Source organism: Protopterus annectens, chromosome 4.part0, assembly GCF_019279795.1.
Source record: "Protopterus annectens isolate FY-2018-M chromosome 4.part0, PAN1.0, whole genome shotgun sequence".
Classification (NCBI taxonomy): Eukaryota; Metazoa; Chordata; order Ceratodontiformes; family Protopteridae; genus Protopterus; species Protopterus annectens.
Genome location: NC_056733.1, coordinates 336,378,814 through 336,406,102, shown reverse-complemented (window position 1 = coordinate 336,406,102; position 27,289 = coordinate 336,378,814). Strand labels below are relative to the sequence as shown.

The window sequence follows — 27,289 nt, the reverse complement described above, 5'->3', positions numbered from 1 at the left end:
AGTGAAGTACAGCTGCTACATATACCTTCTCTCTACTCTTCTTGGTGTCCTTGTGTTCCTTTTCAATGTTCTTTTTCCATGTGTTCATGACAAATATTAAGCCACATCTGTCACTTGGTGGCTAGAATGGGTCTGTGATAACCAGTTCATTTATCTAGTTAACAAATGAATAAGTTAAATTTATTAAAACTCTTTCACCTATTCAGGGCCTGATTGCACCTTGTCAATACACCCCACACCCCATGGGGAAACTCACTTTTCAGATTAATTTAGCTTTGTGACACTTATACCCTGTGAGTGGTTGATGTAAGGTAGATATCTAACTGGTAGAAAAGCCATTATCCAGGGAGGCAAGGAGAGTGGCTGCCTTCCACACTTGTCCTACATGTCCTCATTTCAGTGGGATATGTCGACACTCCACAGTACCTTTCCCATGATTTATGCTCTTTTTTTGCATGACTTGATTTGAGGCTACTGTGCTTGCTCAGCTTGGTGTGTGCTCACATCGTAGGTTTCTGCTGATACATGCTGCTACAGTAACATCTGCTAGCTGAAATCCATGCAGCAAGTCAGACTACCATCCTTCCCCAGGTTGGGCAAGTTGGCATCAGCTGCACACTTCCATTTCCCCTAACTGGCTCCTGTAGTTTCCTGCCTGCTATTTAGTTTAATCTGGGTTGTCTGGGCCATACTCAAGGCTTTATCTCTATATGTCATAGATTTGGCTGGTCTCATCATGTCTAGGCTATTGTAATTTCCTTTACATAGAGCTTACTGGCATCGAACCATATCGGCTGTAACTAGTGTAGAATTTTGCAGCTCATGTTTTAGCAGATACTTCTTGATATCAGAACACAACACCACTTTTACAGAGTATGTACTGGCTGCCTATATGTTAACATGTAGCCTGCAAGGCTCTAGTTTTAGTATAATTATTCCTACATGATTTTGTTCCCCCTTAGCTCAAAAGGCTGCTTCATCTTTACAGCCTAATGTAGACCTGCATTTGAGCCACTCTGAAGCTACTAGTGGATTTGAGAGTGCAGCTGGTATATTCTAGCATTTGTTCTTTCACTTAGCAGGTACCATACCTTCGGAAATTGTCATTGTCAGTGGGTCACATTAAGAGGTCTCTCCGAAACACTTTGTTCCAGTAAGCAGTTTTCAAGCATAAAAACGATTTTGCATGATTCTAACTTTGATTACAGACATGTTTAAAATTATACATTCTTGTTTTTACCTAATTTACTGACTCTGGTTACATTTTGCATTGTGTTAGTACTGTTTTTTGATCATCTACTTTATTGTGTTGTGTTTTGTGGTGTATTTTAAGTACATAAATAAATGTAGGAGTGTGTTAGCACTGTTTGCTTTTTCATGTTTATCATCCACTTTATTGTGTTGTGTGGACTGTTTTAAGCACATAAATAAATGTGTTTGACTTTGACCTTATCTGGCTCTGCAGTTAAAATAATCCTCCACATCTCTTTTAGCATGATGTTCAGATTCCAGTGGTCCTACAGGAGGTTTCTGATGTCGAATCAGTGAAGTCTTAAAAGATGCAAACTATATATTTATTTGGCAAAATGATATGGGTATTACATTTTGAGACTTGTGAGTTCTAGAATAGTGAAACTGAACGTGTAAATTATTTTGTTATATTTGTTTACTGGGGTAGTACACTGGTCACAGGTAAACAAATACAAAATAAAATAAAATATAATCTTTCTGATTTGCCCAAGTAGGTGGTCTTTGCTGAAATCCTCCATGTCTCTATCAATATACATGGATTCTCTACTGAGAAATCACAGTAGGTATATGAATCATCTCCCAGGAATCGGACATAAGCTATTTCTTTTTTTTCAAAACAAGTTTATTGTTTTAACATATAAGAGAAATATCATAACAATTTTATACAAATAATTAAAAATAGGTATTATTATAATATTCAACAAAACAACTAAAGTATTTACAAAGACATCCACTACAATCAGATCAATTAATTAAACTAAAATACTGTGCTATTGAAATCAGAATTTTTTTAACAAATTTTGTAAATTATCCCATACAATAAAATGTGATGTTTTTCTAGTTGTTCTCATTCTAATTGTGCTTATTTCCATATGACACATTATATTCATAACATTTTTAAATTCATTGAACGAAGGAGGTGTATCTGAAATCCAATTTCTAGTTATTATTTTCCTAGCCACTGCTAGGATAGACCATAACAAGGGAAGCTTAATCTTTTTAACACATTGAGGTACAGGTGTGTTGAATAATATAAGAGACTTAGAAATAATGAAATTATCTGTAAAAAGAGCCTGCAAAAATTCATTAATTGACTTCCAGTACTCTTTCAACTTCATACAGTCATAAGACATATGAGCCCAGTCAGCATTAATTTCTACATTACATCTCTTACATAGATTATCTTTATTATTAATTTTATTCATCATCAAAGGTGTATAAAAAGATCTATGTAAAATTTCCATGTATAAAGTCTCCAGACAATGGAAGATGTAGTTCTATAAGCAGATTCCAATATATATTGTTTATCTTGTTGAGTTGGTGGGTCCCCATTAATAGAGGTGAAATAATTCCAGTATGAATCTACATTGTAAAAAGTTTCTTGTCTGATAATTTTATGTATATATGAAAGTTTACCTTTATCAGAAACTTTATGCTGTAAATTTATTATCAAGTAATCAATCAGTTTTGCAATAGATTCTTTAACTGTTATAGACATTAGATCTATTCTATCAATGAGATGTTGTCTAAAGATCTGAACCTCTAACCAACAAGTTTCTCTTAGATCAAATTCTTGTTTTAAGAAATCTAGATTTTTAACTTTATTATCAGATATCAGCTGATACCAGTACTTTAGATTATTATCTATAGCTAAATGAGCTCCTTCAGAAGTAGATGACATAAGCATACCCTGAGTATAAATTATAGGAATACAATAAAATTCCATTCCTATACTTAGGGTGCATGAATATAAAGTTACGATAACTAATAATAATATTTAATGGGTAACAGACCATATGTTTAGGTGTAATAGGTGAAGTACAAAATTCCTTTAGCAACCACAACATGGAGTTATTTATAATCATATTTTTATGTGTTAAGGAGATTTTCATGAAGTGCATACTAATTAGCTCCCAATAATCTTTCCATTTTATGACATATGACCGATCTATTAATAAAGTAATAACTTTTATAATAGAAGAGATAATATATAAATTAAAGTCTGGAAAAGAAATACCCCTTGAGACCAGCTATTAGTATGTTTCTTTAATGCAATCCTAGGTCTATTAGGTGCCCATAAGAAATTTAACATTAGTGTATTCAGTTTCTTGATAGTTATTTTTGTAGGTGAAAGTATTATTGATTGTATTAAGTATAAAATCTTGGGGAATATTATCATTTTAATAATTGTAAGTCTCTCCTCCATAGTAAAAACATATTATTCCAGGTATTAAAAAATTTTGTATATTAAGAAAACAGGTATTATAGTTATTATATATAATAGATTTAATATCTTTAGATAGTATTATACCTAAATAAGTTATTTGACCTGAGTTGGGTACATATTTAGTAAAATCACTAATGAGAGTATTTTTCGTGTATATATAGGTAGTATTTTAGTTTTTTCTTCATTGAATATTAAACCAGAAATACTTTTAAAATTCATCATTTTATCAAATAAAGACTGCATAGAAGAATTAGATCCTGCTGATGTAATTAGAACATCATCTGCAAAAAGTTGAATTTTTGATGTTGTATTTTCTTCTATTTCAAAACCCTCTATGTCAGTACTGTTTCTAATCAAATTAGCCCAAGGCTCCATTACTAAAGTGAATAATAGTGGAGAAAGTGGACATCCTTGCTTTGTACCTTTAAGAATGGGTATTTTTGTGAAACATATGTTCCTACCTTAATATAAGCCAGCGTTCCTTTGTATAAATGCTCAATTAAATTTACAAATGCATCAGAGAAATTTGTGCATTTCATTAAGGTAAACAGATAGTCCCAACTTACTGAATCAAATGCTGAACCTATATCAAGACTAATAAGTGTTAAATCTTTCCTTTTCCTATTTGCAAAATCAATTAATGTTAAAGTTCTTCTTATATTATCAAAAGTATTTCTATTTACAATGAAGCCCGTCTGATCTATGTCTATAATGCCGGGGATAATTGTCTTCAATCTATCAGCAAAAATACTCATAAACATTTTATAATCAACATTAAGTAATGAGATGGGTCGATATGAAGAACATCTAGTTGGATCTTTATTAGGTTTTAAAATTGGTGAAATAAATGTATATTGCCAAGATGGGGGTTATTAACTCAGTTTGGGCCAGAATAAAAACCTTATGTATTAATGAATATGTAGTTTTAGAAAGGATTTTATATATCTCTGGTATAATACCATCATTACCCGGTGCTTTGTTTGATTTAAGCTTATTTATTTGTGTAATAACTTCTGTATATGAAATACTCTTGTCCAATAGTTTAATCTGTTGTTTATTAAGCTTTTATTCATGTTTGTGGTTATAAACTCCTTTATTTTATCTTTAGGTTCCATGTTAATGTTGTTATGGTTAATCTTGTGAAAGTGATTTCTAAATTCATCCAGTATTTCTGGTATACTAGAAACATTCTTCTTTTCCTTAGAGAAAAGATTTCTTTGATATGGTTTTGTTTATTCAATCTTTTTGTTTTATTTTTAAGTCTATGTAAGTATTTGGGGCTTATTGAATAAGACAAAACTTGTATTTCTCTAAAGTTATTTTAACTTTATGAGTTAAAATTTCTTTGTATTTCTCATTTAGTTTGTTTATTTCTTCAATAACTTTCTTGTCCATAATATTTTCTTTATTATTATGTTTATAAGAGTCTAGTTTACTTTGAATATCTAACAATTCCTTATCCCAAGATTTCCTTTTATTATTATACCATCTGATACTTTGTCCATATAGATATGATTTTAAGGCATCCCAAACATAGACAATGGAGACTTCAGGAGTATTATTTATGTCTAGAAAATGTTGTATTTCTGAAAGTATATATTCTTTATAGTCTTTTAGCTGAGTTAAGTATGCTGGTATCCTTTTGATTTGAACATTATGAGTATTTTTTATCATGAATTCAAAAACAATTGAGTTATGATCAGATATAGGACAGGAAATGATTTTGGAATTAATTAAATCTGTTACCATCTGGTTAGAAATAAAGACCCTATCTATTTTTGAATAAGTTTTGTATCTGTTAGAAAAAAGGTGTATGGTAATGATTTTGACTCTATCTGATTATTAATATCATTCAAATGATAAGAATTAGCAAAATCATTTAAATGTTTTGCATTAGATGTAATTCTTCTTTTCTTTATAGTGGTAGTATCACTTTCATGTAGTATACAATTAAAATCACCAGCTAAAATAATATCCCCTATAGAGAATGATATGATCTTATCAATATGATGTTTCACTGTATTAATACCAATTCCAGGTATCCAATATACATTAATTAAAGTGTAAGTCTTCCCATTAATTTGTATTGTAACCATACAAAACATTCCTTTGTCATCCTGATAAGACTTAATGGTTTTAGGAATGGGCATACTTTTATTCCATAAAATAGCCACTCCTCTTTTTTTCTGAGTGTGCTCTGAACTAACCAATACTGTATACTTATTAGTGGCTAGTTTATCAATATCTTTTTTCAAGAGATGGGTTTCTTGCAGGAAGACTAGATTGGCCTTGTGTAGATTAATGTATCTTATTAGGCTTGCCCTTTTACATGGATTATTCAATCCATTAATGTTTAAAGAAATTCCTTTTAAAGATGTCATTTGAAATTTTTAAAACTCAAGAATCTTATGATCGAAATAACAAATAACAAGGTAAATAATGTTACATCTCCTCTTTTAGGTGTACCTTTAAATATAGCTGTATTTATTAAATCTCTTATGGGATTTTGTATAGGATTCAATTTTGTTTGTAGTGACAATGAGTGTACAAAATATATTGTGGATGTCAAAACTATATACATATAACAATGAACAAGTGAAAATAATGTAAGGATTAAACCTTGCATCCCGCCTGGAGTTGAAAACTCCAACTTAGAGTAGTATTTGCTACTCAAGTTAACTCCCTACCCTAAGCAGCAGTACCTCAGCTACCACCTTATCAATTTAATACTAGTTATATTTAACTGAGGTTAACAGTTTTCAATTCAATTATCTATCAAGACAAAACTACACATTTGGTAAAACAGCATCATATAAACTAAAATAAACTTTTTTTTTTTTTTTTTTTTTTTTTAAAACTGTTCATACTATTATATAGATCTATGTAATATATAACACTTGTATTCTAATAGCATTCAAATAATCTTAATGTTAGAAATCAAGAGGAGAGAAAATTATGTTCTAACATTCATTTAAATCAAAAACTTTGGCTAATATGATTCAGACATTACATGCATTAAGATGCATCTATTTTCTGTCATGTGAATTCTATCAACAGCTTCCAAAAATCTTGAATTGTTTGTATATGAGCATTTACTTAAACTCATTATTGTCAATAGAGTAAAATATTGTATTCATAAAAATTATTATAAATCATATTGCATAGTTATGCAGATTCTCAGAAACACCTGCGTTATTACCTAAAAAAAAAAAAGCCATCACACACATAAACACAGACACACACACATACATATACACACACACATATACACACACCCACACACACACACACACACACACACACACACACACACACACACACACACACACACACACACACACACACACACACACACACACACATATACACATACACATATATACATACACACACACACACACACACACACACACATACATATATATATATATATATATATATATCTGATCTCACTGAGTTGTGTCTTTGTAGAGCAGTATCCTACTTGCTGTCCCTAGAATAAATCTGTCTGCTTTATACAAAATAATGCACAGCAAACACATATTAGTAACCAGATTTTACAATCATGCTAACCTACTGCTTTAAAATATATCACATGACATTTCTTCCAGAATAGAGTTATAAGATTATTTATGTTTGTCAATCAGATGAATTAAATGAGTTATAGTAAAGTATATGTTTGGGACACAAGTTTTAACACAGATTATTATGCTACTGTTAAGTAGATTTTCAAAAACATTTAAATAAATGTTTCATTTTCTATGCCTTCTAAAATAAGATATTTACTTGCTACAAGAAACTACATCATTTAAACTCATCATAACTGACATATTTTATGAATAAAGTATTTTTCCTGAATCTGTGGTGTGTCAGTGTGATAACCTTGTCAATGTTTATACTAACTGCTTTCAGTTTCTCTGTGAAAATTCTGTGAGTGAAGCTTCTGAGGAAACTCATGGACACTGTGCATGAGACAGCCCACATCCCAGATTGTCTCCCTTAACATTTTGGCGGGAAACTTAGTAAAACTTGTGGCAAACATTCATTTTGTCAATAGAGTAAAATATTGTATTCATAGAAATTATTATAAATCATTTTGGATAGTTATGCAGATTCTCAGAAAAAAAGCCATCACACTCACACACACACACATACACACACACACACACACACACACACACACATATATATATATATATATATATATATATATATATATATATATATATATCTGATCTCACTGAGTTGTCTCTTTGTAGAGCACCATCCTACTTGCTGTCCCCAGAATAAATCTGTCTGCTTTATACAAAATAATGCACAGCAAACACATATTGGTAACCAGATTTTACAATCATGCTAACCTACTGCTTTAAAATATATCACATGACATTTCTTCCAGAATAGAGTTATAAGATTATTTATGCTTGTCAATCAGATGAATTAAATGAGTTATAGTAAAGTATATGTTTGGAACACAAATTTTTAACACAGATTATTATGCTGCTGTTAAGTAGATTTTCAAAAACATTTAAATAAATGTTTCATTTTTTTATGCCTTCTAAAATAAGACATTTACTTACTACAAGAAACTACATCATTTAAACTCATTATAACTGACATATTTTATGAACAGAGTATTTTCCTGAATCTGTGGTGTGTCAGTGTGATAACCTTGTCAATGTTTCTACTAACTGCTTTCAGTTTCTCTGTGAGAATTCTGTGATTTGAAGATTCTGAGGTAACTCAAAGACACTGTGCATGAGACAGCCCACATCCCAGATTGTCTCTCTTAACATTTTGGCGGGAAACTTATTAAAAACTAGTGACAAACATTCATTTAGCAGTGTAAATGCATCTAAACATGACAGAACCTCCACAATGTATTCCACAGATCATCACAGCCTCTATGCAAGTGAAATTAAACTCAAAATTACCAACAAGCAATAAAACTCAGCATTCTTCTCCCAACTCAATTTTCATACAAATCCTATTATTCACTGTGCCCACACAATCAAAAGCATTTCTATATATTAATAAAGAAAAGAAAAGAGAGTAGAAAATAAAAGGGAGTGAGGCAGAAATAAAAAATGTAAGAGAAAGCTGTAAGAAGTATATACAATGGAATGTTACTTACTGTTTATATTAATAGAGTTAAAAATAAAACATATTATTTACTCTTATTTAGTTCTGATTATTATTAGTTAAAGCATGACAGATTATTTACAAACAAGCATAAGCAGTATAATCAAGAAAGTATAATTAGAAATAGCATTTGAAGAACTTATAAACTTTTACAAGAAATAAATATGTTATTATTCTATTAATGATATTTTCATTACTGTTCTCTCCTGCCCTCCCCACCCTTTACCCACTACATAATCTAAATAGAATGTCATTGTTTAAACAAAGAAAATAATAAAGAAGAAGGAAAAAAAGGTAAAGATAAAAATGTATCAAATTACTAACCTTACTTTTTCAGAAAGAGAAACAAATCGAGTCACAGCCTGCCATTAAATCCTCAGGCATTTTGACTGGTTATGAAACAAAACATTTCTTTGCACATAGAGAATAACTTTGATTAAATCTTTTCCAAAATATTTGTGGCTTTCTGGAAATGCAGGAACTATATTCAAAAAGATTAATAATGAACTAAAATGATGAGAGAGAAAAAAACATATAACAAATCATTTGTTTTTAGTCTCTTCTTCTTCTCTGAAGTCTTCCAGGAAGCTTCAGTTGCCAATCTCTTTAATGAAGAACTAGCCCATTCCATTTCTTCTATTTTATCCAAAATCCTTTTTCTTTGACAAACAGTAAAGCAGAGTCTAAATCATCAAAGACCTTAGGACCATCAGGAAGGAAGATTTTAAGCTTGGCAGGAAACAGAAGGTATGTTTTAAACTGTGCTTTTTTAAGCTCCCTTATTAGTGGCAGAAAAACTTTTCTTTAGCAATTACCATGGAAGAATAGTCATTGTCAAAACGCACAGTTGTCTCATTAAACTTAACAGGAGCTTTAGCCCAAGCAGATTTAAGAACCATCTCTTTATCAAAAGATGATAGAAATCTAACTATAACTGATCTAGGATAGTTTTGTTAGAGTTAGTATTAGCTATAGATCTATGTGCTCTTCGATACCAAAAGAGAATGCTTCTGGTAAATCTAAAGTTTTAGGGAGCCATGTTGTTAAAAAGAAGTAATATTGTTACCTTCAATATTTTCTGGCAGTCCAAAAATCCTAATGTTATTGCGCCTAGATCTATTTTCCAGGTCATCCAGCTTTGTTTTTAAATGTGTATTTTGTTTCAGCAGAAACTCAATGTTGATTCCCTCTTCTTGTATTTTATTTTCCATGTCATTCACAGCTTCTTCTATGCCTGTCATCTGGATCTTCTGTTGTTGCAGGTCCATATGTAACAAGTCTATTTGTTTTGTAGTTTTTTCTATGAGAGTGTCTATTTTAGTATCCATTTTATCCATCTTAGCAGTAAGTTGCTGGACTATAATTATCAGAGACTGAAGTTCTTTCTTGATGCTGGAGTCTTGAGAATTTGTCTTACTGGAACTCATTTCAGACTGATAAACTGACAGGAAAATTTCCAAAGTAATTTCTGACAGGAATATTATTAAGATTTCCTTTCTTTTTTAGATATAGTTCAAGAACTATATAAAACAAACATATTTAGAAAGAAAATTACTTCAAGAATTAATTTTTTAAGTAATTAATTCCTGTCAATGTAATGAAATTGGTGGAGCTGAAGAAATCTGCTGCTATCCTGTGTTCATCCTTGGCCACGCCCCTCGACATAAGCTATTTCTGATGACCTGCTGACTCTCATTCCTAATGGAATGGAATGAAAACATGGTTAAAAAGTCAATCATTCCTGGATTATAGCATCAGGAGAAGAGGGCATCATACCTTTTCTGGCCCTTATTGCTTACTGAGAGAGAGAGAGACAAAACAGCACACCTTCACGTTTGTTTGCCTGAAGATCCACTTTTGCATTTTGATGCAAGTCTGAGGAGTTACTTATCTGTTAATGTGTGTCTGTTTTGTTTCTGAAATTATGTATTTGTTGTCTGCTTTTGATGTCACCCCCAACCCCAATCCAGCCTGTCAGTTTTCTTGACGCAGACGCTTACAGATTTTTAAGTAGAACTTTTTAACTGCTATGATGTTTGTTTTCTGAGGGAAACTGCAGAGATTTACCAGAGTATGAACTCATTTGCTATCATACGTAAGGAATATTACATGGAAAATAAGGTCTCCCTCCAAACAAGTAAAATGTTCTTTTAGATCTTTAAAGCAGTCCATCAGCCTTACTGAATTTTATGTATAAAAACCATTAAGTCAAAAAATGATGTCATTTCTTTCAATAAAATCAACTCAGTAAGTGAATAAAATAAGTACCCAAGGCAATCGCAAGGCATTTTTAGTTACGTTCGTAATCTCAAAAGTACAACCTAACAGTGTGCTGAACTGATTGTGAATGATGTTGCCTGCACTGAGGCTGAAGAAATAGCAAACCTGCTGGCTGAGAAATTCAGCTCTATCATCACCACCCTTCTCTCCCCTCCATCTGTCCCTCAAAATATAGCTGAAACTGGCTCGCCTCCAGCTATTACAGAAGACCAAGTCCTAAAAGTGCTATCAAAGGCTAAAAACACTACATTGATGGGTCCTGGCAATATCCATGGATGCATCTTAAATATCATGAAGCATGATTTAGCCACACCAATAATAACACTGTTCAATCTCAACCTTCATGCAGGTTTTGTATTAAGTGAATGGAGAACAATTAGAATTATCCCCTTGCGTAAGGGAAGACATTCCACAGACCTTGGCAATTGCACATCTATAATTTTGACCAGCCTTATATGCAAAGCTATGGAAAGACTTAGCATGGAATTAATCAGTCAGGACATAAGGAACCTCCACAGCCTGGACCCTTCTCCGTTTGGACTCATCAAGGATATGCTTACTCAACTTGGGGGATTTTTTGAAAGGGTTACCTAAGCAATGGATGAAGGCAAAGCAGTACACACCACTTACCTCAACCTGGCCAAAGCTTTTGACACAATTTCCCACTGAGGCATAGGTAGAAAAGCTAAATAAATTGTGAAGAAACCCTTGTGTGACTTGCTGGATTGCCAAGTGGATCACAGATGGGATGCAGATAATCAAAATAGGGGAAGTTACCTCCACAAAGTGACCAGTCACCAGTGGAGCACCCCAGGGTTCTGTGTTGTGACCTGTCATGTTTGGCATCTACCTTTCTGAAGTAAAACTGACTAAGTTTGCAGATGACTAAAGGCTAGCAGTAGTCACTGAATCGCCAAATGATTTAGCTAACCTACAGAAAGGGTTGTTTCAAATAAGTAACTGCTGCCAAAATCATATACTGAAACAAAATGCCAGAAAATGCATTATTGTAACCTTTGGGACATCTACCACCAGGGAACTGCCACATTGACAATATGCCCCTAAGAACTGACCTAGTTGTTTGAGATTTGGGAACTTGCCTAACATTTGACCATAATGTGTCTCTTGTTGTAAGAAAGTCCTGCTATATTGTACAGCTTATATACATAGGGACTGTGTCTATATCTAGGGATGTCATTGTCAAGGCCTTAACAACTTGTCCTACATGGATGGACTCAAAGCCGTGTCACTATACTTGGTATCCTACAGACTACTAAGAGATGACCTGTGTCTGTCATAAAAGGTATCCTCTGACTCATCACTGATGGAGTTACTGCACATCAGCAAGTCAAATGACATCAGAAATACTCATTCTGGGGATCTAAACTTCTTGTGTAACATCAACAGAATTGTTTGGAGGGACAGGTATATCTCGCAGAGAAGTGCAACTTAGATCTATGGATGTGTAACAGAACATTTACCCCAGGGCTGTCCCCTATACTAGTAATGGACAGAGGCAGCTCCTAAATGCATTATCCCATGTACGGGTCCCCTCAAATTATCTATGGTATGAACCCAGTTATTCTCATTAATAGTAGTATATAATTATCATTACCTATTACAACCGCGAAACCGCAATTGCACGAATACGGAAATGTCGATACATATTGAGCGAACCGCAAAAACACCGAACGTCCTGAAACGCGAAATTAGAAATGTCGAATCGTCATAGTTGGCCCTTCTCTGGTATAGTTCCTTAAGGTAAGTGTGCAATAGTTACGAATCTTAGGGTTAGGGTGCGGGTTGAGGTAAGTGCATACATAGTACTATATGTGAGCTTTAGTTTAGGGTTAGAAGTAGGTTTTGTTAAGTGTATGCATGTGGATTACTTATTTTGTTGGGGTAGGTAGTATGTAGCGGGTGGTGGGGCTGGCCAACTATGCCGATTTGACATTTTTAATTTCGTGGTTCAGGACGTTTGGTGTTTTCACGGTTCACTTAATATAGTGTCGATGTTTCCGAATTCGCGTATGTGAGGTTTGTGGTTTTGATACAGACCCATAATTATCAACCATGGGATGGATAAGGCCAGTCTCTAACCAAATGCGATAGGTTATTTTAAGCTCAAAAAGGGAAACTGGCTGGACTTAAAATGGCCTGCAAGAACAGCTAGCCTATTAATTACTTTTGATCCTATGAACCTGTGAAAGGAATTACATTCTTCTTGGTGATTGTTTACTTATTCAGTTTTTGCTTTATATGATGACCTTTTTCTGGTTTGGAAAGTCTTCATTGTGTATATTACTGAGCTTTCTACCAGAAATGTGAAAGAGGCTAGTTTACTACTAATGGACTGGTAGATGGATGGAGAGACCTGGGAAAGACCAGCTTTGTGTAAAGGGCAAGCTCCATCTTAGAATAATAGCGGTGCTTCGTGCTGTTTTGGAAAGGTATCTCTCAAAGATTATACCTTTAACGTAAGATGGAAGGGGGAAAAACGGTGACTGACACAGAATAGAAGGTAAGTTTTTAGGCAGCAGATTGAAGTTAAAAAGAGACGCAGAATATAGCACAGAAACAATCAATGAGAAGAAGATAGATTGGAATGCAGAATAAAGATGTGGGGTAGGAGAAAAAGCGTAATACTTATGGGGGATCTTGGAACAGACCAGGAGATTCCAATTTCCAGGGATGAGAAAGAGTGACTGGGAGTTGACTGAGGTCCTGGACTTTGAGGGGTTCAACCAGTTGGTGCAGGACTTACCAGAAAGAGAATTCTGAATGTGGTCCTAGACAATGTAGACGGTGTCATAGGCATCAAGATTAAGGCACAGTCAGCTAACTGTGATCATACCATTGTGTCGCTTTAGTAGTTAAGCTTTGGTCCTGAAGTCTTCACTGTTTCTTTAAAATATATCTGAGGGAAAAGAGAACAACATCAACCTCTTTGCTGATGATGCAAAGACAGATGTAGCAGTAGAGAGTGGGAGGAATAGTCTAGCAAAGGATTTGGAAAAGCTGACCAAGTAGGCAGAAAGGTGGCCACTTGAAATTTAATGCAAAAAAATCATAATACTGCACTTGGGCCCATTGTATGAATTACCACCTGGAAGGAGTGGAAATGATGGCCGAAGAGCAAGAACAGGATGTGGGGTGTTGATAACACTAGTACTGGACCACTGGCAAAAGGGAGAGAGAGCAGTGGAAGGAGCAAACAGAATACTGGGGTGTGCCTGCAGTAAGATGGATTCCAAAAACAAAGAAGTAATGCTTCCACTCTTAGGACCTTGGCCATACCACAAGTTGAGTACTGTGTGCAGTTATTGACATTATGTCAGGAAAAAGGCATCAGATGGATGGACTTCACCACTGATACTTAAATAAGTCACCACACCCCTGTCACCACTAGTCAAGTATCTAACATTATGCATTTATCTCTAACCACAAAAATATTCCATCTCTTTGGAAAATCACTGCAAGCTCACCACCAAAACCAAGGAACCAAAAATGCAAACTTCTGCCATGCAGCTTTCCTTCTCGTTTGAGGTACTAGAAAAGGTTGTTTGTTACAGAGTGCACCAGTACTCAAGTAAAAATGGTCTTATCAACCAAAACCAAAATGGTTTCAAAGCTGGCATGCTTTTCTGATGCTCTGTCATCATATAGGACCCCAAAATCACGGTGGCAAATACTGGCAACTGCCAGAAATTCTTCCCAACCAATTGTAAACTTAGAGAAGCAGATTTTGACTAAAAACTTCAAAGCAAACTCTGAAGATACACAGAATGCTAAACAAATGTTGGATCCCTGAGAAAAAAGAATGTTCATAGAATGGATGCTAACTGTCCCATCCCATCATGCCAGAACATTATCGATAATGTCCCTTGGATCAAGTGCTGTCCTCTACTGATGTGTACTTAGAAATTAAAAAAGTAAATATCTTATGGAAGAACCAATTGTAAACTTTTTTTTTCTGTTTAACTGATAAAAAGATAGCTGACAATGCAAACTGCTGTGGCTGCTGTTTGAACAGGGTTGTTGTGATCAGCCACTACAAAGTCTGCTGGTGCAAGAGTAATGTGTTTTGTATTCCAAAAGAGCATTCAGATGCCACAAGACTAGCAAGGGTAAGTTCCAGTAGTTAGTTTGTATTGGAAAAAACTGTTGACATTCAGTGTGGGGAGGCAACTTTTTTTTAATTATATTTCAACTCTACTCAAGAGTTGTGCAGGCAGCCTTTTCAGGTCCTGGTGCCTAAGCTTAATCTTTTGCTTCAATATCCTTGTCACCTGCCTGGTCTAGCCATTATGGACCAGGTCCTGCAAGTGGAGAAATCCTATATGTAAGTGCCTGGAGAGTGGACAGAGAGGAGATCAGGGTGACCAAGTATGGCACCATCCTGGCAGCTGCAAAGGGATTCTTTGTTATGCCCTACCCCACCGTACCACCCAACATCCAGTATGAGATGATATTGTGAAACTATCTGCCATCAAAATGCTGACAGATTCTACAATTTGCCCTGATCAGAAAAACCCTTTTCAAGCTAATGATTAAGGATAGGTTTCAGTACTTGACTGACAGCAAATGGTTGAAAAAAAAATAATTTTTAAAAAAGAAATCTTTCCATACTAAATGTTAACAGCTGCTGTCAACAGAAATTCAGTGCTTGGACTTTATCCTTCTCCCAGCTGACTCCTCATGGCTTGGGGTTGCTGACTGAAACTAATTCACCAGAGTCACATACATGGCTTCTTGGCTCTGGACCACAGAATTGCCATTTACTGTGGGGAGATTTTAACAATATTATGGAATTATAGAAGGGTAAGTGACTTTCGGCAAGCTACACTTTAAATGTTGGCAGCTATACCACTCACCTCTTAGCCCAAGAAATCTGAACAAAGCCTGATGTCATGTGGAGACAAAGGCCCAAAAATAATGTCAGATTTTAAATATTGTTCTTATACACTTAGAAATTAGCTAGAATAACAGGATTTGAGTTAACATTGATTTTCTAGAGGTTATGAAGCCTGAAACTCAAATGTAAGTCTTTATTTAGTGATTTCATTCCTCAGATCATCCCAGTGATTTGCCAGAAAACCACAAATTTTATGAGGAACAGATGGAAATTTTGAAGTAAAATCTGGACATTCTACAAAAATCTGGACAGTTGAGAGGTATGTTGGCAGCATATGCTTTATTTGCACATAGTGACTTCAGCTTTGTCCAGTTTGCATCCTCATTAAGTGAACTTGAGAAAATGTTATATTTTTAATTAAGAAGATCTCTTTTTGAAGTTCAGAAAAAATTGTTACCCTTTTAATGGAAAAAAAATGTACTTTAAAGTCAGAAATCTACCTTTCTATTTAATAGAGAATAAAAGAACTTGAAACTGAAAATCACTGCCTTCAAAAGGAGAAGCAGGAAGCAGTCAATGAGGTTCGAGCTTCACTTAATGAAGAAAAACAAGAAGAAATCATTCAAATACGCAATGAAATGGATCAGGTATGCCATAACACAAATAATTATTCGCGTTTTGTTTACTTTTATTCACAGGGTTAGAGAGAACTGTAATAATTTTTATTTTTTCACATAACATTAGACCATTAGTTTACTGCCTCTCTGATGATGCGGTCATGTTTTTGAGAAGGTTGCAACACCGAAGCCATGCTGCACATCAAACACTTTATTTTTGTTAATTAAAAGGAAAAATATTCAGAAATGCAGAAGTGAATAATTTTTAGCATTAAGCAAAGTTACTTATACATATAACCAGACTTAGTTATTCTGGAATGGAATTTTTCAATTATTTACGATTGTATGTATGTATTTATTTATTATTTGTTAATCAGGAATGTGGGCTGGTCAGCAGTGATGACAGTAGTTAAATGCATATGTTCATATGATAAAAACATAATACTCAAATATAGTATACATATATTCAAAATACAAAAGGAATGCAATCAACTGAATAAATATATAATGAGGCCTGACAATGTAAACCATATAGAGGAAGTGACTGATGGGAATAAGAAAAAAATGAATTTGTTTGTTTGTTAACCAAGAAGGTGAACTGTTCCTTCTCTGACCCTTTTCTGCCATACCAAATGGCTAAAATGTCATTCTGGACCATGAAATGATCATCACTTCAAAAATGTTTTATTCTTCACAAGAAGTTTAAAATACTGACCAGACTACGTATATTTTTATCTAATGTCTGTTTTTGTCTGATTCAGTTATGGGTTGTCAAATCTGACCAGATCTGTCCTCGGCACTGAATCTGAAGCTCTTTGGTTCCAGGGCCCTTGACTCCTTACCTGTAATTCCCTGAACTCCACTTCAGTACCTCAGATCTTGTTTGCCACCTGAAGTGTTCGGTTGTGCAATCAAGAGCTCTTATGTTTGTATCCTTTTCAGTGATATTGTGGAAGTTGTTAATTTCTTTTCTTCTATTCTTGCCCTTACTGACAGAAATTCTTTCTCTGTAGTATTGTATTAGAATTGGTAAAGTATTAGGATTTTTAGATAGGTCAGCGGTGTGCTTAGTATAGTGTTAAGATTTTATCTTTTTGTAGTGTTAATACAGTTGGAGATTGTATAGTTAAGTGTGCTGTGCATCTTTACATTAGGCACTTTATTAAGTTTTTCATTAGGCTTTGTTGTAGATACTCATAATGATATAGAGACAGTAGTTCAGCCATGGCTCTGGAGGAAGGTTCTCTTCCCCTCAGTGCGTTGGCACTTGACAGCTTAGCACCAAGATCCTCCTCAGGTCAAGGCCTCTCCATTACAAGTTTTTTTTTTCAAAGATAAAAAATGCAGATCAACCATCACAGAGATTAAAAAGAAAAGTTTAATAGTGAGTGCTTTTGTGGGGTTACTCCTTCATCAGACTAAATAAAACATTAAACACATCTTCTTCTTCTTTCGACTTTTTCCTGGTTAGGGGTCGCCACAGCAGTTCACCTGTCTGCTCATGATTGGCAGTGGAGTTTTACGGTGTCGAGTTGCCAGCCTGACGCCCAACCTTCCACAGAAGGCACACACACACGCACTCACACTTTGGGCCAATTTAGAGTGTCCAATCCACCTACAACATGTCTTTGGGATGTGGGAGGAAACTGGAGCACCCGGAAGAAACACACACGACCACGGGGAGGACATGCAGACTCCACACATAAGGCATCCCAGCCGAGGATCGAACTGGAGAACCTCTTGCTGTGAGGTGGCAACACTAACCGCTGCACCACCATGGCTGCTCATAAAACATTAAACACATACTCAATCTAAATATACACACAACAGCCAATAAAAATACAGAAATAAAAATGAAGCAATAAAAATCAATTAAAAAAACTATCACCTCCCCTTCAAAACAGGTTTGATGGGTAAACTATGATTAAGACCAGGCATCCTATGTGCTTGAAGTGCTGTGATCCACTTGAGTTCCACCTTCTTAATATAGTTGTTAACGTCACTACCCCTTATATTTGGTGACGCCAGCTGTAAAACTCTAAAACAAAACCTACTGTACCCCACATGAGTAGGAGCATGACAGGCTAGTGAATTGGTCATTACATAGTTACGAATGTTGCTAATGTGCTCGAAAATACGTTCATTAAGCTGACGTGTGGTCTTACACACATAAAAACCGAACAACTGTGACAAGTATCCAAATATATTAAGTTAGTACTCTTAAAGGTAACAAAGAACCTAGATGAAAAAAAATCCATCCAAGTAACATTATGTCTAAAATCTATATCCGAAGAAATGTAATTACAGGCTGTGCAGCTGTGACAGGGATAAGTATCTCATTGCCACATACCACACCATGAGAAATTGCCCCATGAGAGGGACCATAACATAACATCCTTTTTAATGAAAGGCTGTTTTTAAAAATAAAACTGGGTTCTTTCCCAACCACTCTTGTGATTCTGTCATCTGCTAACAGGATGGGACAGTTCCTTCTCACAACTTTGCAAAACTGCTGGACATTAGTAGAATAAGTGAAATCATCTTAGGGAAACCATATGTAGACCTACATGTGACACAAGAAACACTTCTGCTGTAATTTGAAAAATAAGGTACCCCTGTATCATTCCTATGATTATAGACGTCTTTAAAGGATGCATTACCTGATCATACAAATAACCTCTTCCCACAAAATCATTGCCTAGAGAGGTTATAGCCTTACTAAAAGAGTGATCATCAGTTGATAATCTAGAGACCCTCAGGGATTGCCCCTTAACTATATTGGAGAAAATATGAGGGGGATGCATGCTGGTGTGATGCAGTATCCCATTCTTCCAACAAGGTTTCCTAAACATCCTGGTATCTAGACCTTTACTGTTGCTCTTGATGACTGTTATATCCAAAAAATCAATAGATACCATAGAATAATTCAATGTGAAGTTTAAGAAACATGAAGTAGATTCTAAATACTCCATGAATCATAAACGACTCTGGGCATCCCCTTCCCATAGAAGAAAAAAGTCATCCACGAACCTTGCATAATGGTTAATATGCCAAGAGAATGACTTGTTGCTATAAATTACATCTTCCTCCCATTGTGCCAACACAAGAGTAGCATAACTGTTGGCATATGGGGTCCCTATGGCAACATCAAGTTTTTTGCAAAGAATGCTGCTCTTTGAACAAAAAAAAACATTATTATTTAAAACAATATCCAATAGATACAAATAACAGTAATCATATTATGTGTATAATTACTGTGATGAGACCTAAATAATCTGATCAGATCTACTCCTTCAGTATTCGGTATTACCATGAACAAAGTCTTAACATCAAGCATCACTAAAAGACAACTAGAAACATCCAAGCCTTTAAGTGACTTGAAAACAGAGAGGAAAGAAAATGTAAAGTGTCTGTCAAGACAGCTGGTGCTTCACATAATAGTGGTCTAAGCTTATCCTCTACAAATAGGAACAAATGTTCGTTAAGTCAGCCACGTCTGGAAACTGTCGGACACATAGGTGGTTCAACCAGACTCTTGTGAATTTTAGGTAATCCATGTATCACAGGGGTCAACGGAGAATCAACAGAAAGAAAATCATAAGTGGCTTAGTCAATTAGCCCACACATAAGTAAATCGTACGTCATTACGCACATTGCTTATCTGCCTATCAACTTCCTGCCGGGTAAACCTGCAATAAGTGGCTGTATCAGCAAACAAATTCCACATACTAGTAATGTAATCTTTAGTGTCTACAACTACCACAGTGCTGCCCTTATTGGTGGGTTTGATACGTATCATGTCATTGCATCTAATTTCTTGCAGGGCTACCCTCTTGCTATCCATCATGTTAGGAAAGTGGCAATCAGCATTGCTAAAAGTATCATAGACATCAGCTTCAGAAAGCTTAACAAACTCTTCCAAGGAAGGAAGCAAAGCTGGATTAAAAGTACTCGATTTATTAAGACACTTACTGGTAGTTTTGGTGGAGTGAGGAACATCCCTCATAAGCATATAGCCCAACATTACTTTCCTGGCAAAAAGTCAAACATTAATGATAACATCCATAAGGTTGGACTTGTTTGCAGGTACGAAATTTAAACCTTTATCAAGCACAACTTGTTGGACCGATGTTAAGTGGAAAACAAGATAAATTATACACTAATTGGCCACTCTATTTGTGGCCGCCTCTTTGTTCCTGGACATGGGAAGCTCCTTCTTTGAAACCTTGTGGTTCTGTCCTCCTCTGCTCATCGAGCACCCCCACCTGGTTGATGAGATTGTTCTCACAGGTAGCAGCAGGGATAGAAAAGGAGTTAATGGAAAAAGGTCAGTATCCTGGGTAATGCCACTCTTCACTTTACTGCACACTTCTAGCTCCGTCTATTTAGTTGGTGTATCAGTACCCCCTGATAAAAAAGATGTAGCTGCAAACATCTTTATTGAATTATCACTTATGATATACACAATCATATATTTATATAAATGAAAACAAACCAGATTGAAATTTTCAATTGCAAACATTATACATCAGATATAATCTTCTGTACAGAATATTACATAGCACATTCATTTCTGCCTTCCTTTAAACCTCATTTCTCCTCCAAAACATTATTCTGCATTTATGGTGCATACAATTCCCAATTTTCCTATGTAATTTTTTCTTACCTTTTTCTTTTGTCTTTGTTACTATATTTACTACATCTGGTATGGCTGGTTTAGACTTGTTCCATTTTTTTAGCAATTGCTTTTTTAGCAGCCACCAGAATTAAACTATGTCTAGGCAATTCCAATTCCATATCACAGCTCAAAAAATCATGTCTTTACTTATATCAATTTGCTCACCCAGTATTTCTGTTAGAGTAGTCTGGGGGTAATTTTTAAAGTCTGCCAACTCATTACATCCCCCAAAATGTTCCTAATTACCTACTTCTTTCCCATCACACCTCCAGCATTTGCAATCTACCCGAGGAAAACTATTTTGGAGTCTACTTGGAGTATAAAAATACCTATGTAAACACTTCCTAGCAAAGATACTAAATCTTCTAGACTTTGGTGCATATTTGTGAGCCATACATATATCCTCCCATTCTTTCTTTGCAAATTACTAATCTGATCTCTGTTCCCAATCCTTTCTAACTTCCTCTGATTGATTCCTGTAGTTATCATGAAATATTTTATATGGCCTACTAATTATCCTTAGCTTCTGTTCTAGATTCTACTAAAAACTCTACTTGTGCTGGCCTTTCACTCATCACTCCCTATTCCTTTCTCTTTACCATTACTCTGATAGAAGTCCTCGATAGGAAAGACAATCTCTAGCCTTTAGTCCAAATAAATTATTGTAAAATAAAACAAAAGTGAACCACAAAACTGGATACACGAACACCTTTAATTCACAATTCGACACAATCACTGAGCACTTTCACCCATAAGTATCATGGATTTCATCAGAGTAATGATGTTAATGCAGCAGCAACTTTTATACCAATTACTGTCCAATCACAATATCCTTCAATTTAATTACTTAATTAATCCAATAACCAAAACACTTAACCTATTGACAGAAATACAAGGTTAAAAACTAATAATGCGTATATCATATCTATGTATATTAACTAATACTATAGTGTCTGTAGTGACTTAAAACATTCCTGATTACTACTACAATATTTAAAAATTGAACATAAAATCTGTGTTAGCTATATATACACATTTATCATATAAAATATTAATGTTAATAAAAAATCTGCTACAACTTCTCAAATATCAGTTAAAACAGTTTTTAAATAAATTATAAATAATTTTAATTTTATTTTAAATATTTAAGATTGACACTGCTTTAGTAATGTGTCAGGACTTAAAAAATGTTATATAAGCCAATGACACCAATAATAAATATGGTATAAATATAATAAATAGAATAAATAACTAAAAATGAATAAACAATTTAAATATTGTAAGATTTCAGTTTCAAATAACAGGCAGTTGAAATATGCTCATTAATACCTGGCTTATGACATGCATTTAATCTCAACTGCCAAAGGCATTCTTTTAACTCTAATAGTGTATTGACATCACCTTCGTTACTATTGTTTTGAGGTATCCTATCGATAACAAAAAACAAAAACCTTTTAAACCCTATACAGTTTGTGCTGTGCATATATAGGGAACTAGTGTTCTTCTTGTTTCTAATGTCCCTGTCATGCTCTGCAATTTGGTCCTTTAACTTTCTAATGGTTTTGCCTATATAAAAAGCTGAACATGACAAGCATGTTGCTATATAGACAACTAATTTGGTATTACAGTTTACATAACCTGGACACCTAATAGTTCTGCTATGGTCTCTGATATTAACGTAAGGTCCATCATTAATAAATCTGCATCCTCGACAGAAACCACATTTTTTCATTTGTGAGTGTTTGTGTGTAACCTCACTTTCATAATAATCTTTGAGATTTTTACCTCTGCTATATACAATAATTGGAGCATTACCTATGTGTTGTGTAATCTCCGTTTGGTTACTAAAAACAGTTTTCCATACCTCATTAACACTATTTACCATCATATTAATGTTATTAGTATATGGCAATAGTAATACACTTGTCCTCGGTGAACCACCTTTTTTCTCATCTGGTCTGTCACTAACCATACCATATTTCAGTATTGGCTTAAAACTGGTACTTCTTTTTTGGTTTATCTCTTTTTTAATTTCATCTAGCAATTTGTTCGGATAACCTCTGTCCACCAATAAATTAGTTAGAAAATCCATTTGCAATGTAAATTCTTTATCCTCACTAATAATCCTTGATAGCCTCACCATTTGTCCTTTCACTAAATTATGTTTTTGAAAATAAGGATGGCAGCTATCAAAGTGAAGATAGGAATTGGAAAAAGTTTTTTTTCCTATAAATGTTTGATTCTATTCCATTTTGGGTTTTATACAATTTTATGTCTAAATATTCACATTCATCCTCTTTCAAATTACTAGTAAATTTTAAAAAAGACGTAGTGCTTTCTAAATACTGTAAAAATTCCTTCATTTCTTCTTTAGTGCCCTTCCAAAATAACAGTATGTCATCTAAAAATCTTAAATATGTACCAACTTTAGGCCAAAACCTACTTTTGAAAACGTACGCTTTTTCCCACATCACCAATACAAGATTCGCATAAATAGGGGCACACCTTGCCCCCATAGTGACACCAGAACATTGTTTGTAGTATTCACCGTCAAATTGGAAGAAATTGTTGTCCAACACCATCTCCATCATTTCAACCAATAATTTTCGTTTAACAGTGTGAAAATTACCAAAAACTTCTAAACTTGCTTCAAAGTATTTTAAACCTTCTTCTATGGGTATAACTGAAAATAGATTAATAATGTCTATTGTAACCATAGTAACATACTTGAGTTGTTTCTTATCAAAATCTTTTAAGATTTCTAAACAGTGCCAAGAATATTTTAATACATGTCTAATATTTTTCATTACTTCACCACAGTTTACATCAATATAATGGGCTATTGCTTCAGTCTTAGAGTGTTTTGCTGATACAATAGGTCTGAAGGGGGGATTTAAAGCACTTTTATGTATTTTGGGTATACCAAATATAGATGGTGTAATAGGATGTTCAACTTGACAGGTAGTCGTATTCAAATTTGGTTATAATACCTTCAATAAATAAATCATACAACTGCCAATCTATTTTTGTGTAAGCTTTAATCATATCATACTTAGATACCCTTATATAAGTCGTGTCGTCGTTGAGCATATCAATCATTTTGTGTTGGTAGTCTATTGTGTTCATGATCACTACCCCTCCCCCCTTATCTGGTTTCATAATTCTCTGTGAATTTGAAGTACTAAGTTCATTTAGACAAAATCTTTCTGCCTCTGTCAAATTATCCTTAGTGTCATACATATTCTTCCATGTTTTCCTTAAGTGAGCCTCACAAAACATTTCAAAAAGGTGAATAGGATTGCTTGGTGGAATAAATGTACTAGATCTCTTTAACATAAAATTTTTGTTTACCACTTTAAGATCAGTATCCACATTGTTTTTAAAAAACATTTTCAAATTTAAGAGTCTAGTATACATTTTCACATTCAATAATACCTTACCTATATGTACTTTAAAATTTGGAATAAACTTAAACCTTTCTTAAACAAAGATAAATAGTTAGAATTAAAAATTTTTCACTATAGTTATATATAGAGAAACCTCCTTCAGAAATGATGTCACAATTTAATTCATTTTGTTTTTCCAGAACACTATAATTATCCAAATTGATAATGTCACATCTAATAATATTTACACCACTAATATTCAGTTCATCTAATTCACCATTTTTAATAATATTGCTTTCATTAATAATGTTAAACTCTGAATTCAATGCTAATTTCTCGGTCTCTTCATTTAAAATTCCTAGTGCATTTTCATTTGTTATTGTTGCATTATTTATCTGTACCTGCCTCTGTTGTTGTACTGATAATATTGATTTTGCCCTCGGTTCCGCTCCCTCAGGCATTCAGATCTTCGTAGGGCTGGTTCCTCTAAAAAAGCTTCATCAGCCTCATTAAAGTTATCCTGGTACCTTTGAGTCTCTTCCCTGTATGTGTTTCTAACATAATGAACTGAGTTCCTGTTCTGACTATGATTCCCTGCTGTTGCAAAAAAACATTTATAGTCTTTAAAATGTACATAAGCCTTGTTGTTAGAATAATCTAATGTGTCCCTTTGTAATTTCTCATTTTTACTTTCCAATCCATAATTTACAAATCTTTTAATTTCAGTTAATACTTTATCAAATTTCCCTTTGCTATGTTCAAATAACAGGTCATTTCTTATACTGTTATCAAGTGCTGTAAGCGTTGTATTAAGTTTAGTTAATCTGACATTGTTATTTTTAATAATCAATTTCATTAATTCTTTACCAGTACGATCAAATATATTAACCAGTTCATTAAATAAGTCCGAGTCATTGTCGAATCCAAAAGGTACCTTGAAAACCCTGAGTCCTTTAGGTACCTGATTTAGTTCAAGGGATCTTTCCAAGTAGATGTTGTCCATCTGCAAGGTCTTAAATTTTCGCAAAGTCTTGTCAAACTTGTCAATCTGTTTGTTCAACGATCCCATGTCCTGACCAGGTTGTGAGTCCAAAACGAGGAACTGAGAGAATTTCTTCGATATGTATAATGGATGAACCGTTTAATCTACCGCCATTGTCCCCATCCCGAGCGTTACCTTCGGAATTCGGCCTCGGAACTACATGCACGTCATTTCCTCTTGTGGTTCGTGCAGTCCTACCACCAATCAAATCCCTCGGTCCATTGCTGGCTACGGGGTTGTTGTGGTGCGATGTACCAGGCGCTGAATGTAATGTGAAAATTAGTTCCTCAGTGTCCGACAACAAAATGTTGGCTTGTTCAGAATCAATATTGTCCTTGTTGGAACAAGCGTCCTTGTTTAAAAAGTTAGTTGAACTTTTGTCTTTTAATACTGCCAAAAGTTTTTGCGTAATTAACAATTGTTGTTGTTGTAGTAGCTGCTCCATTAATATCCTCCACGTACTATATTAAAATTAAAATAAAGTCAAAAACGTAATGTAGTATGAAACAACAAGCGTTTTTCCAATAAATATAGAAAGTCCGTGAACTCAGGCTGTAGATCACCATTACAAAACCACAAAGTAAAAAAATAATGGTAAACTTGTAAAATAAAACAAAAGTGAACCACGAACTGGATACACGAACACCTTTAATTCACAATTCGACACAATCACTGAGCGCTTTCACCCATAAGCAGCTATTTGCTCTCTGTATTTCTTATTATAGTTCACTACTCTTTCTTTTTTGTATATACATCTAAGACCATTCACATTCAGATATGGAAAGTGTTGACATTATGATAAGAACTTATTATTCCCAACTGTTATGTATAACAGCTTTTTTAAATGTCCAGTTGCAGCTTTTGTTATGCATACATACAGAAATGTTTGGCAGTTTGATCTTTTATACAGTTATTAATTGTCCTATTCATTTATATATATGTGATGTCCTACTTTTTGTTTTAGTGATAACCTTCAAAAAAAAATAAAAAAAAGCAAATGCACCCCCAAAATAGCCCCCATAATCTTTTAAGTTAATGCAAACACACAAAATTATGTACATCTTCAATAGGAACATTTGTCCCAGATTGACAGCTGCACTTACAAACTTTAATTAACCTATAACAAAGGTTATCTGTGCTAAGATGCATGGTACAGTCTGTGCTTCTACTTTACACTAAGTGCTGCCTATTTTTGTCTCATATTTATTCCTCTCCCAGATGTAGAAAACAACTTCAGTCCTTTCAGAAAACATTATCTTTTAGTCATTAAAAGAAAAATGCATTATATTTTTATTGTCGTTATCAGCTTGTCTCCATAGAAACATGAGAACCAGATACACAGTTGCCATCAGCTATAAGCTTAGGATTTATTTGCTAAAGGAAAACTTTTCTTTACATTCAGTGTTCTTTTATGTACTTGCTTCCCTTTAAAACCTGTAAGAACAAGCCATGGGCCTTAATCTAGTTATTCCCCTATGCAAAAGTATGAAAAATCATATCAGTTTTGCTTCTATCATGCTCTTTTGTCCAGACCCTTTTCTCTTTTTAAATTGAAGTACCAATATTTCTTAAAGCTGAACAAGAAGAAAGAAAGAAAATGAATAAAGGGCACCTGTTTACTTTAGTAACCATATTACACACAAAAATTAACTGAACAAGCTTTACTATATAACATGCAGTATATGTAATGTTTTATGAAGAAAACTATTAAAAACCAAAATTGTTTTACTTGCAATTACCTCCTTCCTCTTCCTCTCCCCCTTATTGTTCTTCCAAACATTAATGACATGAAGTAGGGCATATGCTTTGGA

General features: G+C 34.2%; 1 protein-coding gene across 1 annotated transcript in view; it reads left to right on the top strand.

Annotated features, from left to right (window-relative positions):
• Positions 1-27,289, top strand: part of LOC122800252 (protein Daple-like) — a 475,569-nt gene that overhangs the window by 401,831 nt on the left and 46,449 nt on the right. Inside the window, exon 17 of the mRNA XM_044069743.1 lies at positions 16,271-16,402. Coding sequence (XP_043925678.1) covers positions 16,271-16,402 — 132 coding nt within the window. The remainder of the gene's footprint in view (positions 1-16,270; positions 16,403-27,289) is intronic.